Here is a 27,982-nt window from a genome sequence, read left to right on the forward strand (position 1 = left end):
TATAGAACGCTAGGATAAACCCACATTGGTGTGACTAAATATAAGTGCACCCACTTATGCCAGGTCAGTGACTGTATAATGGGCATGCCTAAGTGTGCCATGCATCGTTTGTGACTTGCAGTATTCTATAAGTTGTGTGAATAAGTAGGAGACACACCCATGTTCAACCCAGGTCTACTTCCCCTTGTAATTATATGCTAAGATACTTCCATGCTTTGTTGTAGAACAGTGTGTAGTGTACTTATATGTTTCTATAGCATGGGAGAGGCATATGGGATTTCTTAGGGAGAGGAGGAGATAGTAGATGCTGCGGATGGGCACACTGGATGGGCCATTTGCCCTTTATCTGCCTTCTCATTTCTATGTGTAAGGGTCATTCTGTTAACATTCCTTCTAGATTCCATACACTAAGGGGCTCATAATCAAAAATACCCCAAACATCTAAAAAGTGGCCTAAATGGGTACTTGGACGATCAAAAAGCCTGATCGTCAAGTACCCATAATCAAAGCTGGTTTTAGATATATCTAAAACCAGCTTAGGCCTTTCTCCTGCCTCTAAACACATACAGTGAAAAGAGGCGTTTTTAGAGGAAGGGAAAGGGCGGGAGGTGGGCCGACCTAGACCTAAGCGTACAGCAGGTATAACCAAAGATTTTGACAGGTTGCCTAGTCGGCACCTATACGTTTTGAATTAGACCAAGTCAAAACAGGTATAAGTGCTGAAAAAGGGCCCGCTGAACTGATAGCAGCTAGTGTGATCAGCTCAGCGGCGCGCAACCTACCCACCCCCCACCGCAACCATCGCAGCAGAAGAGATGGCTCGTCTCCCCTGCCACGATGCGATCACCCCTCTACTCGAACTGCTGCGACCCGCGGCAGGAGAGATGCCCAATCTCTCCTGCCGCGGTTTGTGACAGTTACGGTAGAGGGGTGATCGCATCGTGGCAGGGGAGATAGCCAATCTCTCCTGCCACGATGCATCACCCCCCTCCCCCCTACAACGATCCGGGCAGGAGGGAGCCCAAGCCCGTCGAACTGCGACCCCCCCGCCAACATTGGGACAAGAGGGAGCCCAAGCCCACCTGCCCTGTTGAACCGCAAACCCCCCCCCGCCGACATCGGGCAAGAGGAAGCCCAAGCCCTCCTGGCCAGGCGACCCTCCCACCCCCACTAATATACGGGCAGGAGGGATCCTAGGCCCTCCTACCCTCGACGCACCCCCCTCTCACGATTGCCCCCCCGCCAACCCCTCGACCCCCCCCCACCCCCAATCCCCCTCCCCGTACCTGCAAGATTCGTTGGCCAGATGGATGGGTGCCAAGCCCATCTGCCCGGCAGGCCAGCCATCCCTTGAATGGCTGGCCTTAGGGCCTGATTGGCCCAGGCGGCTCAAACCCCGCCCACAGGTGGGGCCTGAGGCGCCTGGGCCAACCGGAATAGGGGAAAACACCTTCCAGGAATTCAAGACAAAGTTAGACAAGTTCCTGCTGAACTGGAGCATACACAGATAGGGCTGGTCTGTTAGGGCACTGGTCTCTGACCTAGGGACCACAGCCGGAGCGGACTGGTGGGCACGATGGACCACTGGTCTGACCCAGCAGAGGCAATTCTTATGTTTTTTTGGGCCTGGTGCAATCGTCTTCATGCGCTTTTATTGTTAGAATATAAATGGTCTCGCACTACCCCTAGGAGGAGAAAATTTTTTCTATCCATCTGGCTCCCCTACATTCAATCTTTGAGTCCAAGGGCTTGAAGTGATATCCTAAACATTCTTTGACTTGCTCTGCTTGAGGATTGATCAGATAGATTCTTGGGGGATGCAAGAGGGATGCAGATTCCTTCCCTTTTCTTCTTTCTTTTTCTCTTTTTGTTGTTCATCTTAGGTTTTATTTATTTCTAGCTCTTTGGGTGGGGTTGTACTACACAGTTCGATACACTATATATAGCTGGGTGGCTACTTTTAGAACCTGCCTAATAGAATCCAGGGTCTTGGAATCCATCTTCTTTTTTTCCCCATGGTTTAGAGGGAGGGGCAAGGGTTAGGTTGCTGCAGCTAACCCTACTGTGTAGGCTTCTACTGCTACCCAGTTGGCTGGGATCATGCTGTGACACACTTTTTCTTGTTTTGTTCAGTTGGTGTCTTTGGGCTATTTTCTGGCTCTAGCACTCTGTTTTGTTTCATAGGGGAGATGGAGGAAGGAGAGGGGACTTTGAAGACAAAATGGATGATGAACTTTGCATTGTATTAGATGCTGTTTTCTATGGTATCATCAATAAAAATTGTTCAATATAAAAATTCCCTTCATAAATATATACTAAAATAGATTGCATGTACATCGCATATGCAAGAGTCTGTCAAATGTTACAAGTGTCAGGGTGCTTAAAGATACATCCACCTAGATAAGCTTCATTCTTTGATGCGATTGGTCTTTGAAAACTAACGACAAGTAATTTTAATTTTTTTATGCAGTAGTTACCCTAACTTGAGCAACAAAGCAAGCAAGGCTTACTTACTGATGGATTTCTTATTTTTGTGAACTTGAATTTTCTGCTCTGACAGAAATTAAATCAGAAAAAAAGGGAATGACTACAGATGGTAGATGATGAAATGCACATTTGCTTGTCGACTATCAAGCCGCATTTTGAGTTAATTTTCAATCAAAAACAAGCACAACCATTCCATTGATTAGCAATTCTATTTTATCTACTATAGTTTCACTGTTGTTACAATTACCCATACATAGCTTAAAGAACTTTAAATAAATAACTCTCAGATTTAATTTTTTTGTTGGTTTTACAATTTTATAACTTCAATCATAAATATGTTGCGAAAAAGCACAGTTACTTACCGTAACAGGTGTTATCCAGGGACAGCAGGCATATATTCTCACATGTGGGTGACGTCATCTACGGAGCCCCGATGCGGACAGCTTTTTCAAGCAAACTTGATTGAAGATTTAAAGTTTGCTCTGCTGCTCCACGCATGCGTGCCTTCCTGTTCCACCAGAGGGCGCATCTCCCCTTCGTGGTCTCCAGTTCACTTAACCAGCAAAGAAGCCAACCTCGGGGAGGCGGGCGGGTTGTGAGAATATATGCCTGCTGTCCCTGGATAACACCTGTTACGGTAAGTAACTGTGCTTTATCCCAGGACAAGCAGGCATGATATTCTCACATGTGGGTGACCTCCAAGCTAACTGAAAAGGGATGGAGGGAAGTTGGCAATTTAAGCAAATAGATTACGCAAAACCGATTGGCCAAAACGGCCATCGTTCCTGGACAATGTATCCAGGCAGTAGTGGGAGGTGAAAGTATGAACCGAAGACCACGTGGCAGCCTTGCAGATTTCCTCAATGGGTGTGGACCGGAGGAAGGCTACGGAGGCTGCCATCGCTCGGACTTTATGTCCCGTTACTCGACCATGCAGCACGAGACCAGCCTGAGCGTAGCAAAAAGAAATACAAGCAGCCAACCAGTTGAACAAGGTGCGCTTGGAAACTGGGCGACCCAGCCGATTAGGGTCGAAGGACAAAAACAATTGTGGGACTGTCCGATGAGACTGAGTGCGTTGGAGGTAAAAGGCCAACGCTCTTTTACAGTCAAGCGTGTGTAGCGCCGTCTCTCCGGGGTGAGAGTGGGGCTTGGGGAAAAATACTGGCAAGACGATGGACTGGTTGAGGTGGAAATCAGACACCACTTTAGGCAGGAACTTAGGGTTAGTGCGGAGGACCACCTTGTCGTGATGGAATACAGTGAAAGGTGGGTCCGCCACCAGAGCCTGCAGCTCACTAACCTGCCGAGCGGAAGTGAGTGCGAGCAGGAAGATCACCTTCCAAGTGAGGAATTTTAGATGGCATTTGTCTAACGGCTCAAATGGGGGTTTCATGAGTTGAGCCAGCACCACATTAAGGTCCCAAACCACTGGGGGAGGTTTGAGAGGAGGGTGGACATTCAAAAGGCCTTTCATGAAACGAGAAACTAAGGGATGGAGGGAAAGGGCTTTTCCTTCCAGGGGTTGATGGAAGGCCGCAATCGCACTAAGATGTACCCGAATGGAGTTGGTCTTCAGGCCGGAGTGAGAAAGATGGAGCAAATACTCCAGGACCAAGGGGACCGGGACTGACACCGGGTCCTGGTCGTGCGAGGAGCACCAGGACGAGAATCTGGTCCACTTTTGGGAATAGCAGGTTCTAGTCGAGGCCTTCCTCGAGGCTTCCAGTATTTCCTTGACTGATTGCGACACAGGAAGAGAAGTCAGGGGGAGAGAAACCAAGCATTCAGATGAAGAGACTGAAGATTTGGATGCAACAGCGAACCCTGGCTCTGCGATAGCAGAGAGGGAAACAGAGGCAGAGGCAGTGGATCTCTGGTACTGAGTTGAAGTAGAAGGGAAAACCAAGGCTGGTGTGGCCATCGAGGAGCAATCAAGATCATAATGGCTCGCACTGGTTTGAGATGGACCAGCGTCCGCAGAATCAGAGGAAAAGGTGGAAACGCGCATAGAAACCTTCCCGCCCAATCTAGGAGGAAGGCGTCGGCCTCGAGGCGGTCCGGGGAGTACATCCGGGAGCAGAATTGAGGGAGTTTGTGGTTGAGGGGGGAGGCGAACAGATCTGAGGAGTCCCCCACTTCTCGAACACCTGTCGTAAGGTTTGAGCGTGCAGCGACCACTCGTGTGGCTGGAGGAGGCGGCTGAGTCTGTCTGCCAGACAGTTCCGTTCTCCTTGTATGTACACCGCTCAAAGGAAGATGTTGTTGGAGATTGCCCGCTTCCAGAGGCGCAGGGCTTCCCGGCAGAGGGTCTGAGACCCCGTCCCCCCTTGCTTGTTTACGTAGTACATTGCTACCTGGTTGTCGGTTCGAACGAGAACTACCCGGTCGTGGAGCAGATGTTGAAATGTCACAGCGGCGAGATAGATGGCCCGAAGCTCCAGCACATTGATGTGGCAGCGGCGGTCCTCTGTTGACCACATCCTCTGAGTGCGTAGGCCATCCAAGTGAGCTCCCCAAGCGTACTCCGACGAATCCGTGGTGAGTACCTTGCTGTGGGGGGGGGGGGGAGGGGCGAGAAAAAGTAAACCTTTGGACAGATTTGAAGAGTCGGCCCACCAGAGGAGCGATCGTTGCAAGGAAGGAGTCACTGTCACGGGACGGTCGATTGGGTCACGGTCCTGACGCCATTGGGAGGCCAGGGTCCATTGAGGAATCCTCAGGTGGAGGCGGGCGAAGGGTATGACGTGGACGGTAGAGGCCATGTGGCCCAGAAGAGTCATCATCTGTCGAGCTGATACCGAGGTCAGCAGCGAGATCCTTCGACTCAGACTTACTAACGCCTCTTGATGTGGAGGGGGAAGGAAGGAGCGGAGGTGAACCGTATCCAGCACGGCCCCGATGAACTGTAAGGACTGAGAGGGGTTCAGCTGGGATTTTGGGAAGTTTACCTCGAACCCCAGCCCTTGAAGGTAAATAATAGTCTGTCGGGTCGCTGAGATAACCCCCTCCCTAGACGGGGCTTTGATCAGCCAGTCGTCCAGGTAGGGGAATACCTGGAGGCCCTGAGAGCGTAAGGCAGCTGCGACTACCACGAGGCACTTCGTGAAGACTCGGGGTGACGACGCTAGACCAAAGGGGAGGACTCGGTATTGTAGGTGCAGGTCCCCCACCTGAAAGCGCAGGAACTTGCGGTGAGCGGGGTGCACTGGAACATGTGTGTAGGCTTCCTTCAGGTTGAGGGAGCAGAGCCAATCGCCCTCGTCGATGAGAGGGTAGAGAATCGGTAGGGAAAGCATCCGGAACTTTTCCCGCACCAGAAATTTGTTGAGTCGCCTCAAGTCTAGAATTGGGCGCAGGTCTCCCGTCTTCTTTGGTACCAGGAAGTAACGGGAGTAGAATCCTTTCCCCCGTTGGTTGGGGGGAACCACCTCCACTGCCCGTAGGCGAAGCAGTTCTCGAGCTTCTGAGAGAAGGAGGGGTAACTGAGTTCGGTTGGGGGGGCACGCCCTTGGATGATTGTCTGGAGGGTTTCTCCGAAAGTTGAGAGAGTATCCTGATGAGATCACGCCAAGGACCCATGCGTCTGACGTGACTTGTTCCCAGCGCGGGTAGAAGGCTCTGAGGCGTCCCCCGATGGGGAGGAGGCCTGGGGCTGTGGCGGAGGAGGCCAGCCCCCATCCGCTTGTCCCGTCAAAAGGACGGGGATGGTTTGGCGGTCGCAGGTGGTTGGGACTTTGGCGGAGCCCGATGGTGAGCTTGCGGGCGTCGGGGTGGAGGCCGTGAGAAGGCAGGGGTGGATTTTTGAGGGTAACGGCATGGAGGGGCCCTGAACGGCCTAGACGTTAGCGGTTTAGGCTTTTGCCGAACGAGGGAGGCAAACGAGCGTTCATGCTCCGAAAGGCGTTTCGTAGCTGCCTCGATAGTGTCATCAAAAAGTTCTTTGCCCACGCAGGGGAGGTTAGCCAACCGGTCCTGTAAGTTGGGGTCCATGTCGACGAGGCGTAACCAGGCTAGGCGGCGCATGGCGATAGCGAAGGCTGCCACTCTGGAGGAAAGTTCGAAGCCATCATAGGCCGCGTGAAATAGATGGAGGCGTAGGTTGGAGAAAACCTCCAGGAGCAAGTTAAAGGCTCCTTGGCGTGAGGCCGGCAGGTCGGTCGCAAAGGCTCCCAACAGTCCAATGAGGTGTTTCAAGTAGGACGTGAAGGTGAAAGTGTAACTTAGTACCCTAGAGGCCATCATAGAGTTCTGGTACAGTCTTCTGCCGAACTTGTCAAGGGTCCGACCCTCTCGACCCGGGGGGACCGCCGCTGAGACCCGGGAGGGGTGAGCCTTTTTCAGGGAAGATTCTACCAACAGCGACTGGTAGGAGAGCTGTGGTTGCTCAAATCCGGGGTATGGTACTGTACGGTATTTGGACTCCATTTTGGAGGGGACAGCTGTTACCATATAGGGGGTCTCCAGATTCCTGAAGAAAGCCTGTTGGAGTACCGGATTGGGAGGTAAGCGGAGGGACTCTCTGGGCGGTGATGGTAAATCTAGTTCCGCCAGGTACTCTTTAGAGTATCTCGAGTCGGACTGGAGGTCTAAGTCCAGAGCGTGGCCCATGTCCTGGACAAAGCGAGTGAAGGAGGGGCGAGACGTTCCCGGGGCCCCTTGTGGGGAAGGTGAACGAGACCTCCGTCGGGCGGAGAAGGACGGGGAGGCTTCCCTCGAGTATCGAGGTTCATGCTCTGACCCGCGCTCCGAGACCGGGGAAACACTGTGGCAGTGTTCCGGGGTCGAGGACCTATGTCGTCTCGAGGAGCCCCTCGGAGATGATGCCGGGGTACGGGGTACCTATCGATGTTGAATCGGTGACCTCGACCCGGACTCCCTCGGCGAAAGCCTGGGACCTCGGCTCGGAGCCCCGGTCCCAGGGGGAGTTAGGAGGATGTGAGGGTTGGAGAGTGATAACTCAGTCACCTTCAACGGTCCTGTACGGGGCGTCGGTGAATGGCCTCGTAGTGTGGGAGAACTCCGGGCCTTCTTAGAGCTACGGCGGTTCGAGGTTTCGGTTGTCTTAGCGTGACGCTTTGCCCCACGGCAGTCCGTGGAGGGAGAGCGTCTCGGGCGCCTCGGCGAGGAATCCGAGGAGGATGGAATGCGGCGAAGCTGGCACACTTTGCCCCGAAGAGGCTCGACGCGAGGCTCAGGCTGGTCCGGCGCACGCAAGGTCGAGGTCGGGGCCGGTTGTAGATGGGCCAGTGCAGCGGACAGCTCCGATGAGATCATCGCCCAGAGCAGGTCCTGGAAAACGGGCACGGACAGCATCGAGGGCATGTCCGATGCCTCGGTGCACTCCACCGGGGGCGACCTCATGTTAGAGTATTCCCGTGTGGTGGAGGCACGGCCCGAAGGCTTGGCAGGCTTCGCCGGGGCTGAAAGCATGGGGCTTCCACCATGCGTCGCCGGTGTCCCCGAGACTGGCTTCTTCGCTGGTGCGGAACCTGAAGAAGGAAGAGGAGACATACCCGGGGCCGAAGCTTTTTGCTGTCCCGAGGGCTTCGGGGTCGAGTCTTGAGGTGATGCCGAGGCATTCGGGGCCGAGGTCAAGGCCGGGGCCGACCTCGAGGCCGAGGTAGTGGGTTGGTCGGCGGTGAAAAGGTCCACCATGCGGGCTTTTCTTCAACGGAGGGCCCGGTTCTGAAAGTAAGCGCACTGGGGGCAGGAGTCGGTTGGATGGGCGGCCCCCAGGCAGAGGATGTACCGGCGATGCGGGTCTGTGATGGAAAGAAGCCGCTCGCACCGGGTGCACTTTTTAAAGCCGGTCTGGGGCCGGGACACAGAAAAAGAAACTGGCCGCGGCTCGAATAGCCACACGGCCATGGCGGCCCGGAAGCCTCCGGGTCACGAAACGAAGCAGGAACAGGAAAGAAAAAGAAAAATTTTGCGCACAGCGACTTAATCGAAGGCAAAACAAAAAAATCGCGGTGCTAGAAGGCAGTTGGGGCAGAGCCTGGAAAAAAACGACTTCTAGGCTCAACGGAAAAATTTGAACTGGAGACCACGAGGGGGAGATGCGCCCTCTGGTGGAGCAGGAAGGCACGCATGCGTGGAGCAGCAGAGCAAACTTTAAATCTTCAATCAAGTTTGCTTGAAAAAGCTGTCCACATTGGGGCTCCGTAGATGACGTCACCCACATGTGAGAATATCATTCCTTGCTTGTCCTGGGATAAATATTTGTTCCGTTTAGTGTGCCGAGCTAAAAACATTTGAGAGACACTGTACTAGGCTATCCACTAGTTAGTTATCTATATTGACTAGTTAACTATCATGCTCTTTATTGGTTATTAATGTTGACTGATTTACTGTTCAGCTCTTTCTTGTGCTGGCTAGTTGGCCATACTTCTCCTCTTTGGTTATCTGAACTGACTAATTGACTGCTAGATAGGCAGGCTGACTTTTGTTTTCTGTTGACTTATGTTTTTAAACTACCCTTTTCTGTTAGTTAACTATCTGTATTAGCTAAGCTTATATATCGGGAGGCATTGTGGTTTAGCTACTAGTCTTGTAGCAGGATATCAATGTAAGGATCACAGGACAGTGTTCCTAAGGTTTCTGTGAAGATGTCTTGAGTGTGATTTCAGAACAAAACTGAGAATACGCCTACATGAGTGGCAAAGATGGCATCTCTTGATGGCCAGAGAAGATGCAGGAATCTGATTCTATATTTACCCACTGTCTGTGTCTCCAGGATTACAGTTGTCATCGGGAACCATGCAGGAGTTTATATTCAGGCTGGCCAATCTGCAGTGCCCTGATCTTATGTCAGTGTGTAATATCCTATTCCAAGGGATTAATGCTGATCACAGCAGGCTGACCCAGTCACTCTGACAGGCAGAAGCAATACACACACACTGACAGGCAGAAGCAACACAAACACGGAGGGATAGAGATATAAAGGGAGAGACAGAGAGACTGTGTGAGTCTGTGAAAATATGTTGAGGTGGGGGCATATATGAATGTATGTTGAGGGAAGTGGTGCAGATACTTTTAACAAAAATGGTTAAGGGTTAGAACAAAAGCCAAAATGACTTGAGATCTAGGGACCTAAATATATAGGGCCCAGTATGAAAAGGAAGCTATTCATTCACTGATGGCAGGTGAATATATAACTTTCTTATTCATGGATTTTTGGCCACTATACCAATAGTATTGGGCTGAAACCCCCCTAGCTAGGCTGATACTGTCTGTATCGTGAGGGTCCAGGCCGAGCCACAGCAAGGAACAAGCTGAGGAATGTATACGGACAGCAGTGATTTTCAGCTGCTGTCTAGAGACTTTATTTATTATATTTAGGCCTGCTGAAAGTGCCATTGGTCATTGCATTCAATATATATTTAGTGCCACTAAATATGGCACCATCCATTAAATTAATTCATTGCCCAATGCTGCTGAAAATTAGCCTCATAGACCATAGACAAGGGGGGGAGGGGAGGAATGTGATAGGGTAATTTAAATTTCCAAATTAGATAGATCTTTTCTAATGGTCACATTATGAGGCTGTAGAAATGAAGATAAAGGAGCAATATCGGAAAATACTTTTTCAGGAGTAGGGTGGTGGATGCATGGAATGGATTCTCAGAGAAGACAGTGGTGACAAAAAAAAAAAAAAGAACTACGGTATATAAAATGCTTTGGATAAACATACTGGATCCTTTCTGGCAATACGATGGTAAGGAAACACTAGGATAACTGGGAATGTTTGGGGCAGATATGAAGAGCAGTGATTGGAGGAGGGTTCGGAGATCAGGTAAAGGATATGGCGAATAGCGAGCTAGTATTGAGTTGCATATGGGACTTGATACTGCATATGTTTTAAGATGAACAGTGCTCAGCTGGGCAGTCTGGATGGGTCATTTTGGATTTTATGTGCTATATTTACCATCTCACACTGTTATCAGTAGTGTGTGTTGTGTAAGAATATATCTGTGGGATACAGTATGGGGCTCATAATCGAAACGGAAATATGTCTAAAACCCTGCCCAAATTGGCACTTAGAAGACCTAAAATACAGGTCATCCAAATGCCAATAATTGAAATGGGTTTTTAGATATATTCAGACTTTTTAGGCCTCTGAATCCCACTATGCGCCCAGAGCTGAAAGAGGCATTTTTGAAGGACTGGCGAGGGTGGGATGTGGGCCGACCTAGACTTAGTCATACTGCAGGGATAATCAAAAGTTTTACAAGGCTGTCTGAATGGAACTTATATGTTGTGACTCAGGCGATCTAAAAACAAGTCTAAATGCCCAGAAGGTATCCAAATTGACCAGTTAACCACTGCAGAGACAAAGTACAGACCCCCACACACTCCCCCAGTGATCACTGACCCTCTCACACCATAAAAAATGGAATAAAAACATACATACCTGCCCTCCAGAACATCAGCATCTGGTACAGGAAAGCCTAGTAGAACTGCATAGAAGTGGCTTAAGTAGTCTGGGGGTGGGCTAGTGAACCATAGAGAGGAGGACCCAGGCCCATAAGCTACTCTAACCACTGCATTCATGATGGAAAATGTGAGTCCACCAAAACAAAACCCTACTGCAGTGATTCCAAACCCTGTCCTGGAGGAACACCAGGCCAATCGGGTTTTCAGGCTAGCCCTAATGAATATGCATGAGAGAGATTTGCATATGATGGAAGTGATAGGCATGCAAATTTGCTTCATGCATATTCATTAGGGCTAGCCTGAAAACCCAATTGGCCTGGTGTTCCTCCAGGACAGGGTTGGGAACCACTGCCCTACTGTACTGCACCTGTAGCCATAAGGACTATTGGGGTTGTAGACAGGTGGGTATAGTAGGTTTTGTGGATGTTTTGGGGGGCTCACCATGACCTGCAAGGGAGTTGTGATGAAATGGTTATGTGGCACCCTGTTTGTGAAAAAAGGCAAAGAAACCCAAGACACAATAAAACTATTCCAAATACTAAAAGAACTCACAGACACCAAACCCTATCTGACCAATAACGACAACCCTTCCCCCTCAGCCACCCTTTTAGCTGAATACTTTAAAAACAAAATCACAACTGCTAGGACTACCCTCATCGGAAACCCCAACCCACCTAGAAGAGATCACAATGCCCCCCACAGAAAAAGAATCAGCTGCGGCAGACAAAACTTGGTCCCACTTCCCCACTATACAATGGTCCGACCTTAACAAACTCTACAAAAAATATAGCCTCGCAGCCTGCGACCTCAACCACTGTCCTCCATACCTATTAAAATCCTCCAGTACCAAATTCCGCACTTTCCTCTTACAATGGATACAAACCATGCTAGCAGATGGCCTTTTCCCGCAAGACCTCAGTGAAATCGTCGTTACCCTGATCCTAAAAGACCCTAAAGGAGCAACAGATCAACCATCCAACTACAGACCCATAGCCTCAATACCTTTTATGTCAAACTAATGGAAGGCCTAGTAGCCAAACTCCTCACCAACTACCTAGAAGACCACAACATACTCCACCCTACACAGTTTGGTTTCAGAACCAACTACAGCACAGAGACACTACTAGGTTTCCTCCTGGACACAGCTAGACAACATCTCAGCACAGGTAGAAAAATGCTGATTATACAACTGGATCTCACCACAGCATTTGACCACAACATCCTACTACAAATACTAAATACAATAGGAATCACAGATAAGGTACACACATGGTTTCACGTATTCCTACAATCCAGAACTTACAGAGTAATGTTGAACAAAGAAAAATCATAACCATGGTCCAACCCCTGCGGCGTACCCCAAGGATCTCCACTATCCCCAACTCTCTTCAATCTCTACATTGCATCCCTCAGCACCTACCTGGACAAATTAGGCTTAACCTCCTACAGTTATGCAGACAACATCACCATTCTCCTTCCTTTTGACCAATCAATGTCCTCCATGATAGACACACTACACAGGACACTTGGAAACCTAGCAACATGGATGAAAAATCACAAACTGAAACTGAACCCAGACAAGACAAAATTAATTCTCCTCAAAAATAATAAAACCCCAACCATAACAAATCTAGTAATAAACTCAATCACATACCCCATACAACCCACTCTAAAACTTCTAGGAATGACGATAGACAGATGCTATACCAAGCAACCACAAATCAACAAAACAATACAAAAATCATTTGCAGTCTTGAGAAACTTAAGGCAAATTCAAAAATTCTTCAACAGAACACAATTCCAGCTCTTGGTCCAGTGAGTCCCTAGTCCTAGGTCTTCTAAACTACTGCAACATACTCTATCTCCCCTGCCCCGCAACCATGATAAAACAACTACAAACAGTTCAAATCAAGGCGCTAAGACTTATCTATTCACTGAGGAAACACGACCATATCACAGCAGCATACCTCAATTCACACTGGCTCCCAATACAAGCAAGAGTACTATTCAGATTCTACTGCTTACTATTTAAAACCATAAATGGAATCAGCCCAGCCTACTTAAACAACCACCTAATCCAAGCTACCTCTACCAGATATAGGAGAACCCACAAACCGTTCACGCATCCCCAAATCAGAGACGTCAAACGAAAAAAAACTGTACGATGGCCCTCTAGCCACACAAACAGCAAAACTAGACTACCAACTCCCCAATTTACTGATGACGACCCCAGACTACAAATCAGAAAAGAAATAAAAACCATGATATTCAAGAAATCCTTGAAGACAAACTAACACCACAAGACTCGTCCCAATTCTCTGAAGCAACCCGCTCTACTCTTCAATTCCTCTGGAAATGGCCAGATAACTCCTTTTGTAATCCGCCTTGAACCGCGAGGTAATGGCGGAATAGAAATCACTAATATAATGTAATGTAATGTCCTGTAAGGTGCCCCACTACTCTGTTGCCATGTCTGAGTGGCCAGTCCATCACTTAGCTGGCCCCTCCCACGACAAAAATGTCTTGTTCTAGGCATCTGGGACTTGTGATAATTTTTTGGATGAGAATGTAGTACTAGCGGTCTAGACGATCAAATGGCTGGACGTAGAAGTAGATGATTTTAGAAAAGAAAACAATTTTGGACATATTTTTCAAGAATGAACTTTGGATGCTGCCAACTTTGGTCGACTAGTGCCCTAGGCCCAAAATGGACTTAAACGTTTGTTTTGATTATGCCCCTCTATGTTTTGTGATACCTTATGACCCATCAAATAAGAACGAGAGAGAGAGAACCAGACTATAAAGGAGAAAGAATCCTCACTGCAAAGGCACTGTAGAAGAATAACGAGGAAATACAAATAGCCACCAACCGGTTAACTCGTGACTTGGCAGCTAAATGGGTATTTTTAGCAGATTTTAACCAGTTATCGCCACTGAAAATGCCCAGTTAGCACACACAAAAAAAAAAGCCAGGGGAATTCTGGGGTTGTGACCGCTTGATCCTCGATATTCAGAACTTAAGCACCAAGGCTTAGTGGGCAAATAAGGCCACATTAAAAGCAGGCCTATCTTTGGCACTAAGCTATGACCAGTTATATCTGGATATTGCCTTAACTGGTCATGCCCTAGCCAGTGTTGAAAAACCTAGATATTCAATGCCAGTCACTGGAAACGGACTGGCACTGAATATCTAGGTTGAACACTGGCGATGGGAAATCAAAGCACTGCTAATGCCGGGTGACTATCAGGTGGGCTGTATCTTCATCCGGATTCAGAGAGATCATTAGAACTAGACCCTTGCCCCCTTCCATGTGGATAGGAGGTGCATTCCACAAAGCAGGTCTACCTGCTGTACTTATTGCAATGTCTGCTGTGTGAACCTGCCCCAGGATCTCTCCTCTGCTAATCATTACTCAGCTCTAGGTACAGTGTTCTTTAGAGCCTGTAAGGACACACAACCCCTCCCCCATACTTTATTCATATACACAAGTGAATCTAGTCTTCCATTCCTCAGAAGAGAGAGAGAGAGAGAGAGAGAGAGAGAGAGAGATTGGAGCTGGTGTAGCAAACAGTCCCAATCGGAGGCTAGTCAGTAGGGAATGACTTTTACCAGGGATGTGCCTTTGGGGCTCCAGGGAGCACCTTGCTGAATTTTACTATGAATGTTTGTTCTATTTTTGTAACATTTAAATTCTCAATAAAATATGTGAATTAAAAAAGAGAAGAATTATTTTATGAAAACAATTAGAGTGCCTAATCCAATGAAGCAGAACTCGTGAGAACCTCTTGATAAGAAGCTGATAGAACATCACTGGTTTCTTTTATGCACTAAAACAGAAAAGTGGAAGAAAGGCAGGAGAAAAAATAGTCTAGGACAGGCGCATAGGATCCATAGTGGTGGGGAACTGCAGGGATAAAGCCTAGAATGGGCACAGAGAGTCTTCAGTGATGTGGTGAAGCCTGGGCTAGATATACAGAGGATCCTCTGGGATAGATACAGAGAAACTCAGTGATGTGGAGAGAGGTGAATCTTTTAATTTAGTGCAGTGTTTCTCACCTCGGTCCTGGAGTAGCCCCTTGTCAGGTTTTCAGAATATCCATAATGAATATGCATAAACTTTATTTGCATATACTGCCCCCATTATATGCAAATTTATTTCAAAGAAACAGAGTATGATGGCAGAAAAGGGCCATCGGCCCAACAAGTCTGCCCACTCAAAGAACGTTCCCCCTAAGCACTTCCTCTAAGTGAACCCACATGTTTATCCCATTTTTTCTTAAAATCGAGCACATTGCTGGCCTCAACTACCTGAAGTGGAAGATCATTCCAACGATCAACCACCCTTTCGGTGAAGAAATACTTCCTAATGTCGCCATGAAATCTCCCACCCTTGATTTTTAACGGATGCCCTCTTGTCGCCGTAGGTCCTATAAGGAAAAAGATGTCTTCTTCCACCTCAATACGACCAGTAACATATTTGAACGTCTCTATCATGTCTCCCCTCTCTCTGCGTTCGAGAGAGTATAGCTGCAACTTACCTAGACATTCTTCATATGGGAGATCCTTGAGTCCTGAAGCCATCCTAGTGGCCATTCGCTGAACCAACTCTATATTCTTAGCACATCCTTTTGATAATGTGACCTCCAAAATTGAACACAATACTCCAGATGAGGTTTCACCATGGACCTGTACAGCGGCATTACCACTTTAGGCTTTCAGCTGACAAAACTTCTTCGGATGCAACCCAGCAATTGTCTAGCCTTGGATGAAGCTTTCTCCATGTGATTGGCAGTCTTCATATCTTATTCATACTTATTCATGCTTATTCATTATAGATATCCTGAAAACCTGACTGGCAAGGGGCTACTCCAGGACCAAGTTGAGAAACACTAATTTAGTGAATGCTTAGCAGGAGTTGCATTCATTTCTCTACTGTGTATCAGACATATTCCTGCATTGATTACTGTATATACTCGAATATAAACCGAGATAACCTTTTTCTTCCGAAAAAAGATTGACTCAAATATAAACCAAACTCGCGGCAGTCTCACAATGTTACTGTGGGAACTCACGTCAGCTATTTTAACTAATGAGATTGAACAGGGCAGGAGCATAGGAGAATCACTCTTGCCCTGGCTCACCACTTGATCAGCAGAGCTTAAGGTAGGCCCAGGGAGAGGCCTGAAATGGGTCCATGTTTGTTTTACCATTCCCTCTGTTAGAAAATTCCCTAACCTCTATTAGTCCTGTTTGTCTTAATTAGATTGTAAGCTCTATTGAGCAGGGATTGTCTCTTACATGTTTAATGTACAGTGCTGTGTATGTCTAGCAGCACTATAGAAAGCTAAGTAGTATGACTCAAATATAAACCGAGACCCCCATTTTTGGGCCAGTTTTTTGGCCCAAAAATCTAGGTTTATATTCGAGTAAATACAATATATTTTTGTAGAAAATAAGCCTGATTATTATTTTTGATTCCAAAATTGAGCTTATTGTAGATTGACCATACACCAGTCTGGGTGGAGTTCCATGAGAAGGATGGGCCACCAGATTTCTTATACTGAAGGTTCAATGATAGCCTTGTAGATGATCTGGGGGTAATATGGCAGGGAAGGGAATAGCTGGAGGAACATCTTCTGTATAATAGCAATGTGGAGGTTTCCTCAGTGGCTGTATGGGAGACCCTTAAGACCCACTATGCAATGTCATTTAATTTCATTAGCTACACATAGGATGAAGAAAAGACTGGAGAAAATTAGCATCATCATTATCTCATTAGGCACAATGAGGTTATCCCTAAATGACAGCAAGGGAGGAAGGATATTGGTATGCAGTTAGGAGAGGCAAGAAACTTGAGAAATTTTGGATTAGAGGATTTACAGTATTTGTTACAGCTAATGAAGCAGCAGCATTTTGTATTTAATAACAAATCAAGATTACTGGTCGCCGTACCTCAAAAAGGACATGGCGGTACTTGAGGGAGTCCAGAGAAGAGCGACAAACTGATAAAAGGTATGGAAAACTTCTCATACGCCGACAGATTGGAAATGCTGGGGCTATTCTCCCTGGAAAAGCGGAGACTTAGAGGAAACATGATAGAAACCTTCAAAATCATGAAGGGCATAGAGAAGGTAGACAGGGACAAATTCTTCAGGCTGTGGGGAGCCACAAGTACAAGGGGGCACTCGGAGAAATTGAAAAAGGACAGGTTTAGAACAAATGCTAGAAGTTCTTTTTCACTCAGAGGGTGGTGGACACATGGAACACGCTCCCGGAGGCTGTGATAGACCAGAGCACGTTGCAGGGGTTCAAGGAGGGTCTAGATAGGTTCCTGAAAGAAAAGGGGATTGAGGGGTACAGATAGAAGTGGAGGTAGGTTACAGGAATAGTCAGAAACCACTTCACAGGTCGTGGACCTGATGGGCCGCCGCGGAAGCGGACCGCTGGGCACGATGGACCTCTGGTCTGCCCCAGTGGAGGAAACTTCTTATGTTCATATGTTCTTAAGATGGTGGCTTGCCCATTGACTACAAATTGGAAAGACCTAGAACAATATCTTGAGACTAAAAAAACAGGAAGGGGTTTGGTGATGAGAGAGGATGAAATCAGAGAGTTTTGTGGAATTTTATAAAACACATTATACTCCTGAAAGAGTGGTACATGGGAAGGAAATTAGTCAAAATCTTGATTCTATGCAACTGGGGAAAATTCCAGCTAAGGATGCCTAGATAGGCCAATTACAGGTGTGTAGATTTGTCAGGCCTTCTGATTTATGTGATCTAGTAAGGGGCCTGGGATTAGATGAATTTACTGTCAAATTATTTAAATAGTTTCAAGAGCTATAAATCTCACCATTTTTGAGCTTGTTTAATTCTCTGGATGAGGGGGCTAGACTTCCTTATTTTATGAGATTAGCTGGGATCGCAGTTCTTTATAAGGAGGCAAGGATCCCATGGAGAGTGGCTTTTATTGGCCCATTTCTCTTCTTCATACAAAAATTTTCATTAGGATTCTAGTTAACCGCCAGATGAAACCTGGGTGCTCAGATTGGTTTACCCAGATCAGTGTAGCTTTATACAGGGTAAACATTCTAGGGATAATATATTTGGCAAGTGATTAATTTGATAAATAGAATGAGGTGGGTTAAATTGAATTTAGTGCTACTTTTGACTGACACTGAGAAGGCATTCGATCAGGTCTCTTGATCCTTTATGTTTCAGGCTCTGGCAAATCGTAGTCTTAAGCCCCTCCCAGTGCATCCCAGAATGTACTGGGAAGGAGGCCTAAGACTCTGGTTAGGTTAGGTGCCTAAAGCCCTTCCATTCGAGTGGTCTCCCCTTTAGAGAGATTGCTGGTAGAGGGGTGGTCGCCAGGTGGGTGAGGGGTCAGTCGGTTACTGGGTAGGGGGGGATGTTTCAGGGGGTTTCTGGCAGGAGGGAGTGGGCATCCTTCCTGCCTATCGTGGTTGGGTGTGGGGGGGATGTTTTGGTGGGTGTTCTGGCAGGAGGGAGTGGGCATCCCTCCTGCCTATTGTGGTTGGGGGGGTTTGAGGGGTTCCGGCAGGAGGAATTGGGCATTCCTGCTCGGGGGGGGGGGGGGGTTCCGGCAGTAGGAATTGAGCACTCTATTTATTTATGTATTTAATAATTTATTTAGCCCATCCTCCCTAAAGGAGTCCAGAAAGGGTTATAAGAGTACATTCATAGTATGGGTAGGACAAACTTTAGTGAGAAATACAGACTTTACAGTATTTACAGTATAGACAGAGGGTTTTAGATTACAGCATTTACAGTGTATATATAACAAACAGACATAGTGGACATAGGGTGGATTAAATTGCAGCGTTTTCAGTGTAGATATAACTTGGAGGTAAAGTAGCTTTTCTTAGCAGGCATCTATGTTGTTGGAGAATGTGGTTGTAATTCTGATTATATTTGCAGTGGCATGTGAGTTTTAGGGAGATTCCGTTTAGTGCCCAATTCCTTCCTGCCAGGGGTTACTCAGGGGGTTCTGGCAGGAGGGATTGGGCACTCCTCCTGCTGGCGGATTCTTTGGGGGGGGGGGTTGGCAGCAGGGAGTGAGCATCCCTCCTGCTGCCCAGGTTCACAGGGGGGAGTGTTCCCTGCTGCTGCAGTTACTGATGAGCTGATCGCGGCAGGGAGAGTTCCTTGCCGCAATAAGCTCAGCAGCAATGCAATTCTTAGTCTAACCGGTACCTGTGACATAGATGCTGGTTAGAGAATCGAGGTGGTTAGGCAGGATTAGATGGGGTACGATTCTATATAAGACGCCCATGTGCAATTCTCAAAAGCCACTTAGGTGGCTGCTGAGACCGGGCATCCTATACAGAATCAGGCCCTTAATGTTTAATGCCTAGTCTGAACAAGCAAGCCAAGGTGGTTTACAAAATAGCAGTATGTGTAAGCCTGAAATCTTTTGGTGGCCCTGAGCCCTTTACATGAAAAAGGTTAGAGACCACTGATCTGGGGGGACTGCCCTGCTTCACATGCAAATTTCAGATCTGGATAAAGGGGAAGATTGGATGCTTCAGTTGTGCTTGGTAGTAGCATGAATAGCACTGGTAGCGAGCTGGAGACAAGCTGAGCATCCAGATTGGCAACAAGTGGTTGTGAAGTTGGATGGATAGTATGATATATATAAACTCAGAGCTACTAATTACACAAAGGGCCAGCCTTTTGAGAAACACTGGAGGGCCTTTCAGAGATGGAAAATTAAGAACTGGAGGCTGTAAAGAGACTGTAGAGGTGCTGCCTCTGTGGACTTTGTTTTTTGCTTTGTTATTGGGGGGGGAGGGAGGCAGGCAGGGAGAAAATGAGATGGGTGGTTTTGGTGGGGATATTTGACACTGTTTTAGAACTGCTGGGGTAAGTAGATGCATAGAAGAAACCACATGTGCCTACCACCAACTGTGTTGCTATTATTGGACTTGAGATTTGTTCTAATTGTTTCTGTATTTTTTCTGAAAATGTTAATAAACTAAATTAAAAAAAAAGAATTAAAAAGTAAAAGTTGCACAGGGAAAATAGCAGATAAGGGCATATGAGTGGGTTGTAGCTATGGTTGTCACTTCATCCACATTAATCCAAAGAGGATGATTCAGTCCTGGTTTTGCCCCACTGCATGCATGGAAATGTAGTGGTACAGGCCTTACAGCACTGCAACTCCCTTCATGCAATAGGACAAGACCTAACTGCATCAGTTTCTCTGGGCTAACATGAGTGAGGTCATTGGCAATGGAACACTTTTTCGTTTGGGAGGCCCAAAGGCTCCACCCTAGCCTCAGCAGCATGACCTCTCTCTCCAGCTCTCGACTCCCCTCAATATCTTTCCCAGTCACTGTAATTTTAAATCTTCTGGCAGCTGCTGCCTCGGAAGTCTTCATTCTGCAGCAACGCTGAGCGGCGGAAACTGGAAGATTTTAAATTTACAGCGGCCGGGAGGAAGTGGGTGGGGGGAGTAGAGCCATAATTGACTCTGGCCTCCCCGTTCCGACACCAGTGAGTGAGGTGACCACTCTAGTGATGGATTAATCTCTGTCTCTGACAACTGGACTCTGAACAGTCTTCTCAGAAGTCAAGCTTAGGAAATTAAAACAAATCTCTCATATGGTGGAAATGTAGCACTGCTGCTGATCAAAGCTAGCCCCAGTCATAGGCACCAACATTTCAAAATGATTGGGGTGCCAACACAATACAAATTATCCCTCCCTAGATACAATGAATAAGCATTGTTAGTATTGTTGAGGGGGGGGGGGGGGGTTCCAGCATCCACTGGCAACCATAGAGCTGGCTCCTATGGCCCATGTGCACACAATCTCTGAACTGCCAAGGGCTATTCTCCGGATAATAGGCATGTGTGTGAGTCTGTTTTAGCATAAGGTTTAATCTTCCTTCTTTGGTGATGGATGTACCCTCCATATATATATGACAGTGTTATTCTCCCATACTGTACAGCAGGAAGGAACCTACCCACCCCCCTCAGCTCAAAGGTCAGGCCTCTACACTTGAATCTCAGTCAAAAAGTCAAGATGGGATTTAGACAGTGGAACAAAGTAACATAATGATGGGATGGACTTAGGATAGTTGCAGTGCTTTGGCCCGCCCTCCATCTGTCAAGGAATTTATCTAGCAGAGGATTCCTCTTCACTAGACTTTAGACTTACCACCAGATGCATGCTGGGAGAAGCAGAGAAGAGTTGGCTGGCACAACTGCCTTTAGCGTTCAACGCTTCATGCCTGTCCTCTGCTATTCATTTCTACAGCACTACCAGACATGCGCAGCGCTGTGCACAAGCACGTAAGAGACAGTTCCTGCTCAATAGTCTTTTGGTCTAGGTTTGAATAAGGCCCAGAGATGGAGCATGAGGTGCTGACTCAGGAAGTCTGCTCCAGGAATGCGACGCAGCAAGATGAAAGGAATGGAGTATGGAGTTGACAGTGAAGGAGAAGGATATGTAAAAAAGTGATTTACCTGATGAATGGAGTTCCTGGAGAGGAGTGTAAGGGGAGATAAGAGTGTAGAGATACTGAGGAGCTGCAGAATTCATGCATTCATAAGGCCGTAAGAGAGGTTTGAACCATATGTGGAAATGGATAGGGAGCCAATGAAGTGATTTTTAGAAGGGGGATTATGTGAAAGTAGTGACATTGGCAGAAGATAAGACGTGCAACAGAAATCTGAAAAGATTGAAGGGAAGAGAGGTGATTCAGTGGGAGAATGGCTCTCAAACTCTTCCACCTCACTGCTGTGGAGCACTAAGGCAATACTGGATCATAATAGTGTCCTAGCACAGGATGTGGTTTTTGGCATTCATGTGTAGATAGCATATACAAATGAGTCCCATAAATCTACAATTCCTCTTTTTCTATACTCTGCATTTAGTCCTTGGTTTGGAGCTTACAAGTTGCGGGTCTGAGTCCCACGGTCTCAGGCCTGGCATACTGAATCTTCTGTACTGGTTCTGGTGGGGGGAGTATGAACTTCAAACACATCCACCCGCCTCTGTGATCCTGGCAACATGACCATCACGCCAGACAGGTGAGGATATGTGACAGACTACTGGCACTGGCAGAAAGCTCTCTTTGATTATAGTAGATGCATTGGTAAGACCCAGGGCTCCGTATCTCATCTTGCTACCACTGACAGTCTCCTGCTGTCTATTTTGTACCCTGTGTGTGGCGGGAGGGGGGTGTCAGATCCTGTACAATACAGAATCAGTTGAGTTCCTCAGTATCCAAGTCAACATGTCCACCTAGCAACCAGCATTCCCCCATTCTCAAACACTTGAAAGGGCATAATCAAAAAGTGTGCCTAAGTCTGAGGTTGGATGTTTTGTGCAAGACGTCCACAAACCCAGCAGGAAAAATGTCCATTTTCAAAGCTGACAAATGTCTATTTTTATTTTTGAAAATGAGATAAGTATAAATTTTGGTCCTTTTTTTGCCCATTTTCAAAAATAAAAACGTACACGTGAAAAACATACAACAGCAAGTTTGGAGATGTACCCAACTACCTTGTCTGATCACGGCAGGGGGATTCCCCATCAGCTGAGCTGTCAGGAATCCCTGAAACTGGCTCAGCTAATGGAGATTCCCCCTGCCAGGATCAGCTGAGCCACAGAGACCTACACCCCTCCCCCTGACAGCCGTACCTCTCCTGACATCTCCGCCCCCTACATACCTTCAGAAGAACAAACGGCAGGAGGGAAGCTCACTCCCTCCTGCCTACAAGGCTGCGTGCTACAAATGATGGTGTTTCCCCATCCCACTGCATCTTGGGATGCAGTGGGAGGGAAGACCCTGATTGGCTCAGCATTGCCATTTTGAGCCAATCAGGGCCTTTGGCCTCTACTACTGCATCCCAAGATGCACTGGGTAGGGAAGCCCCGTCATTTACAGCACACAGCCCTGTAGGCAGGAAGGAGTGAGCTTTCCTCCTACCGTTTGCTCTTCCAAAGATACAGGGGGGAGGGGGGGTTCCGGAGAGGTGGGCCCAGGAATGTTGGGGTGATGTGGGGGGTAGAGATGTTGAGGGAGGTATGGAATGTCAGGGGGAGGGTTGTAGGGCTCTGTGGCTCAGCTGATCCTGGTAGGGGGAATCCCCATCAGCTGAGCTACCAGGAATCCCCAAATCCGGCTCAGCTGATAGGGATTCTTCTGCCACGATCAGCTGAAGAGAAGTCTATGGGTTTTTGTCTTTTTCACTCTTTTTTTGGTGTGAGGGGGTTGTGGCCACTGAGGAGTAAGGGTGTGGGGGGGGGGGGTTCATGCCTTAAATCCTCCAGTGGTCTTGTCAGTTTAGCCACCTTTGTGGAACTTAGACGCAACTCAAACAGGTCTAACTACTGGCATCTAAGTTCCCTCTGGGAAAATTTTGATTATGGCTGGGGTACGTCCCGGTTGAAGCCCACCCATAACACACCTCCCAAATGCCCCTTTGCTCTCTGGACGCACCGCAGCTTAGAAGTGCTTCTGCATGTCCAGAAAGTTGGTTTTAATCAGCACTTGGACGTCCCTCTTATTAGGATGTCCAAGTGCCAACTTAAGCTGGTTTTTGGACATGTTAAAGTTTTGATTACGAGCCCCATAACCACTAGTGTATCTGTGTGAGGCCTTTTGCCTCACAAAAGAGGGCAAATGTATTAGTTAACACACAAAGTGGAATATACACTCCTTTTAGTGTGCAGAAAATGTATTTTTGTCAGCAGAGGTCCAGCAAAGACCCCAGGAAAAGTGTCCAGATTTCTCCAGGAGAGTGAAAGCTACCTCTAGTATGAAAGAGTCTGCAAGCCTGAGGAATCTGGGGGCCCTGGGAGGACTGAGCCCCTACCTTTCAGTAGAGCAGTGGTTCCCAACCCTGTCCTGGAGGAACACCAGGCCAATTGGGTTTTCAGGCTAGCCCTAATGAATATGCATGAAGCAAATTTGCATGCCTATCACTTCCATCATATGCAAATCTCTCTCATGCATATTCATTAGGGCTAGCCTGAAAACCCGATTGGCCTGGTGTTCCTCCAGGACAGGGTTGGGAATCACTGCAGTAGAGGATCCTCTTATCATCTGCAGCTCTGAGCAACAGCACTGACACTAGGAGACTGTTCATGTAATCCAGTGAATCAGTCTCACCAGTATATTAGTAAAATCACAGGTCCACAGGATCTGTGGTATTTCTGTGATGTTCCAGAGGAAGGAATGAAAAACTCTAATTTTGGCATGGTAGCCAGGCAGTAATCCATTGCCAGGTCTAACAAGGTGGACTGGACACCAGTGGAATCTTTTTCTGCCCTCCATAAAAGAGATATCCCCGCTGCCCCAAACTGGAAGGACACTCATAGGCAGGTGTGCGCTCTAGTCTTAAGGAGCAAGGGGACAGACGAAAATACCTGTCCCGGGGATTTTTTTTTAATTTTTTTTTTAAGTTCAATAAGTTTTTTTTATTATAATTTGAATAAAACATTATCCAATAATACAAGGAAATAAAGGGACCACCAAAACAAAATACATAATCAATCATACATACTTCCTTTTTAAGCCCACTAAAAGGGGAGACGTGATACAATTTCAACAGAAAAGTATAACAAAAGATAAAGGAAATAATTCTCAGTTCACCAGTTCGCAAACTTTGAATCATTCCTTACTATAATAGGGATTCATTTCTCCTCTTGTTTCATCAGTCCACTGTATTTTCTTTAAATTGGTGATGCCACCTGCAATTAAAGCGAAGAGTACCCCTCAATATTGTGCCCCCAAGCTTGTTCTCCCCCCACTTCCTCAAAGGGCTCCCTCTACCCCTGCACGTATCTGATGTTAATGAGTGAGCCAAGGTTATTGGCTGGCCCCTCCTCTCTACCCTATGACTAAAGGCAGGTGCTGTACTTTTGTTCCTCCCCTTTCCTGCTCTGTGTGTGCTCTCTCCATGAGATGAGCCGAGAGACCCTGCAGGAACTTTTTTTTTCCCCCCCCATGCTCTCACTCACCTCCGCCGTTTTTGTAGCACAGGTAGGGGAAGCGCCACACGTTGCCCAGGCCCACCGCGAAGCCCACACACGACATGATGAAGTCCATCTGCCTGGTCCAAGTGGCCCTCTCCGGCGCCGCCTGCTTGTGGGCTGCGGGGACCTTGTAGGCTTCCAGCTCGTGGCTGCTCCCGTTGGGGATCAGCTGGTTCTTCTTCTCCTCCTCGCTCAGGCTGCACGCTCCGCTCCCGTCCCTGCTGCCCCCGGAATCCATCTGCGGCGCCGCTCGATTTCCTCTCGCCTCCATCCCCCCCCTCGCATCAAGTTTCGCTTTTCTTTCTCGAGCGAATCCCTTGCTCTCGGTTGATAACCGTTTTCACAGAACCAAAATCGTACGCAAAAAGCACCCCCTCCCCTAATTTCCAAAAAAAAGATTAAAATATTTGCCGAGGTAGTTCAGGGAGGAAGCAGAAGGAGATTTGAGGTTGGTGATCAATAAGCGCCTCTCAGATTTTTCTTTTTAAAAAGCATCAGAACCCATCCACAAAGCACTTGAACGTCAACCTGAAGAATCTCATGGGTTAACGCTGGCAAGGACGGCAGACAAGGAGCAGGGAGGTCGCTCTCACTTCAGTGAGGACGACAGTGGGATCCTGGCTCTGGGATGAACGTGGTGGAGAGCCTCTGGCCGTACCGGCTGTCCATTTCACAGTGGCTGGAACAACTGAGGTCTGGAAAGCCAGCACTGCTGAAGAGGGAAGTATTTAAAAGCAGGCACTGAGTGAGGTCAGACAGATCCCTCCTCCTTCTTTATCTCCCCCCTCCCTCCCTCTCTTCTTTCTGCAGCTGGCCAAGCAGAATCCAGCATCTCCCAGCCAAGAGGGCACAGAGAACATTGACTCACATGAGGCTGCTATTTTCGGAGAGAGGGTTGGTTTTTTTTTTCCCTGAAAGAAAATCTCCAGGGCAATGTTGACCTCAGGGAAATCTGCCTGGCCAGCTGCAGTACAGACCCCATGCCTTAAGAAGCACTGGAGCCAGATTGGTGGGTGCTAGTGAGTGCTGAGAACTCTCAATATTGAGCAAGCTCCTTCACTGTGCCCAAGAAGGAGTAATTTGTATGGTGTTTGGCACCCTCAGTCATTTAGAAATATGTAGAAGTCATTCAGCACTTGGCTCTGGGAATAGCTACTGTATATTCAGTCAGAGGGTTACAGTGACATCATCTACTTTGATTCTGATTGGTTTGTCAGTTATGAAGTCACACATACTTAAAGAGATTCCAAAGTGCTAATATGCAGTGTTGAGCTGATACATGAATCCTGGTGTTCTAGCTTCTATGAGCTACATCTTTTATGCTGTCTTTTTGAGTTTTCCTCTGCTTATTTTACTGTATAGCTATTACTACTACTAAAATTTTCTATAGCACTACTAGACATGCTCACACAGCACTGTACCTCAAAACACAGAAGAGAAAGTCCCTGATTAAAAGAGCTTACAATCTAGTCAAGACAGGCAAACTGGACAAGAAGGCGCGTCAATACATCGTGCTCAGGTGGGAGAGTTACAGAGGGAATGATAAGACAGATATTGGTGCATAGAAGGTGGGTAGGAGTTTGGAATTGAAAGCATCTTCAAAGAAGCGGGCTTTGAGTCTAGATTTGAATACTGCCAGAGACGGAGCCTGACGTACTGAGTCAGGCAGTTTGCTCCTAGCATACATTGCAGCAAGGGACGGGAATCTGGAGGTGGCTGTAGAGGAGAAGGGTACAAATAAGAGACTTTTCTGATGAGCATTCTCTGATGAGAAGAATGCCCGGAGAGGAGTGTGGGGAGAAATGAGAAACCGAGGAGCCGCAGAACAAATACACTTCTAGGTCAGTAAGAGGAGTTTGAACTGTATGTGGAAATGGACTGGGAGCCAATGACATGACTCGAGGAGAGGGGTAATGTGGACATAGCGACACTGATGGGATATGAGGTGTACATAAGAGTTCTGAACAGACTGAAGGAGAGAGAAATTCATTTATTTATTTAAAAATTTATATACTGTCTAAGAACTAAACGGTTTACAGCAATAAAGCATACATAAAATAAGTCACAAAATCAAATCTTCAGGGTTGAATAAATCACAAGAATGCAGTAACAACTGAGTTTTAAATTTTCGTAAATTGGAGTCAATTTACTCATAGATGGTTTAGCAGAAGGCCAGTGGGAAGCAGGTTGCAGTAGTCTAGGCGAGAGGTGATGAAGGTATATTAAAAAAAGTGATTCATTTCCTTCTGTTGGCACATTTGGTTTTCCTTAATATAAACGTCCTCACTTTAGAAGTGAGTTGCAGCGGTTCTCAACATACCCAATCACTCCACTTTTCAGACACTCCACAATGAATATGCATAAGACAATATGCATCAATAACGGTGCTTTCATAGCTAAATGTTTCGGGTGTTAATCTATTCAGTTATACCATAAAGAGAATACTAGGTTCAAGTATCCCCAAATAATATCATCTCTCCAAAACTCTTTGATCCTCAGAAACACCATTCTGTGTTCAATAAGTTTTCACAACACAGAGCTTTATGTGTTCTGTCGTCATAGGATCGTTATGGTTTTTTTTTTATTATTTATTTTTATTTCATTAAGTTAAATATTTCTTTTATACTAAAAAGTGCTAATAAGTCTTTATCAATTTTAGTACTCAGTTAATATTTGCTAGTACTTAGCTTTTTCAATGTGGTCGGAATCAGGGACAGGTATCACCAACATGTTTCACATTATAATGCTTTTTCAAGGTGAAGTCCCTAATGATATTGTCGCCATCCTCTTAGACCACTGTGAAAATCCTGGAAACCCAACCGTTCTAACTTCTAATGTTGCTAGACATATGTAGCACATAGAAGAAAAAAACTGTGATAGAGATTCCTCTGGCATTGTTAGCTCCTGCATTCCCTGCTTTTTCTATGAGAGGGGGGTGCTGAAAAGTTCTCAGCCGAACCAAGAAAGGAATGGCTTGGAGCCATGAAACTTACAAGTTATTCCACATATTCACCCCTTATGTCCAGCACACTTAGCACATTGTG

At 47.0% G+C, this 27,982-nt stretch overlaps 2 protein-coding genes across 3 annotated transcripts in view; one reads left to right on the forward strand and one right to left on the reverse strand.

Annotated features, from left to right (window-relative positions):
• Nucleotides 1-25,645, reverse strand: part of SLC6A8 (solute carrier family 6 member 8) — a 141,314-nt gene extending 115,669 nt beyond the window's left edge. For both annotated transcript variants that reach the window (XM_033920998.1, XM_033921006.1), the window contains exon 1: nucleotides 24,924-25,645. In XM_033920998.1, coding sequence (XP_033776889.1) covers nucleotides 24,924-25,209 — 286 coding nt within the window. In that variant the 5' untranslated portion in view covers nucleotides 25,210-25,645. The remainder of the gene's footprint in view (nucleotides 1-24,923) is intronic.
• The window catches only part of PNCK (pregnancy up-regulated nonubiquitous CaM kinase), a 267,950-nt gene that overhangs the window by 122,850 nt on the left and 117,118 nt on the right, over nucleotides 1-27,982 (forward strand). The window lies entirely within an intron of this gene.

The sequence above is a fragment of the Geotrypetes seraphini genome, chromosome 1 (assembly GCF_902459505.1).
Source record: "Geotrypetes seraphini chromosome 1, aGeoSer1.1, whole genome shotgun sequence".
NCBI lineage: Eukaryota > Metazoa > Chordata > Amphibia > Gymnophiona > Dermophiidae > Geotrypetes > Geotrypetes seraphini.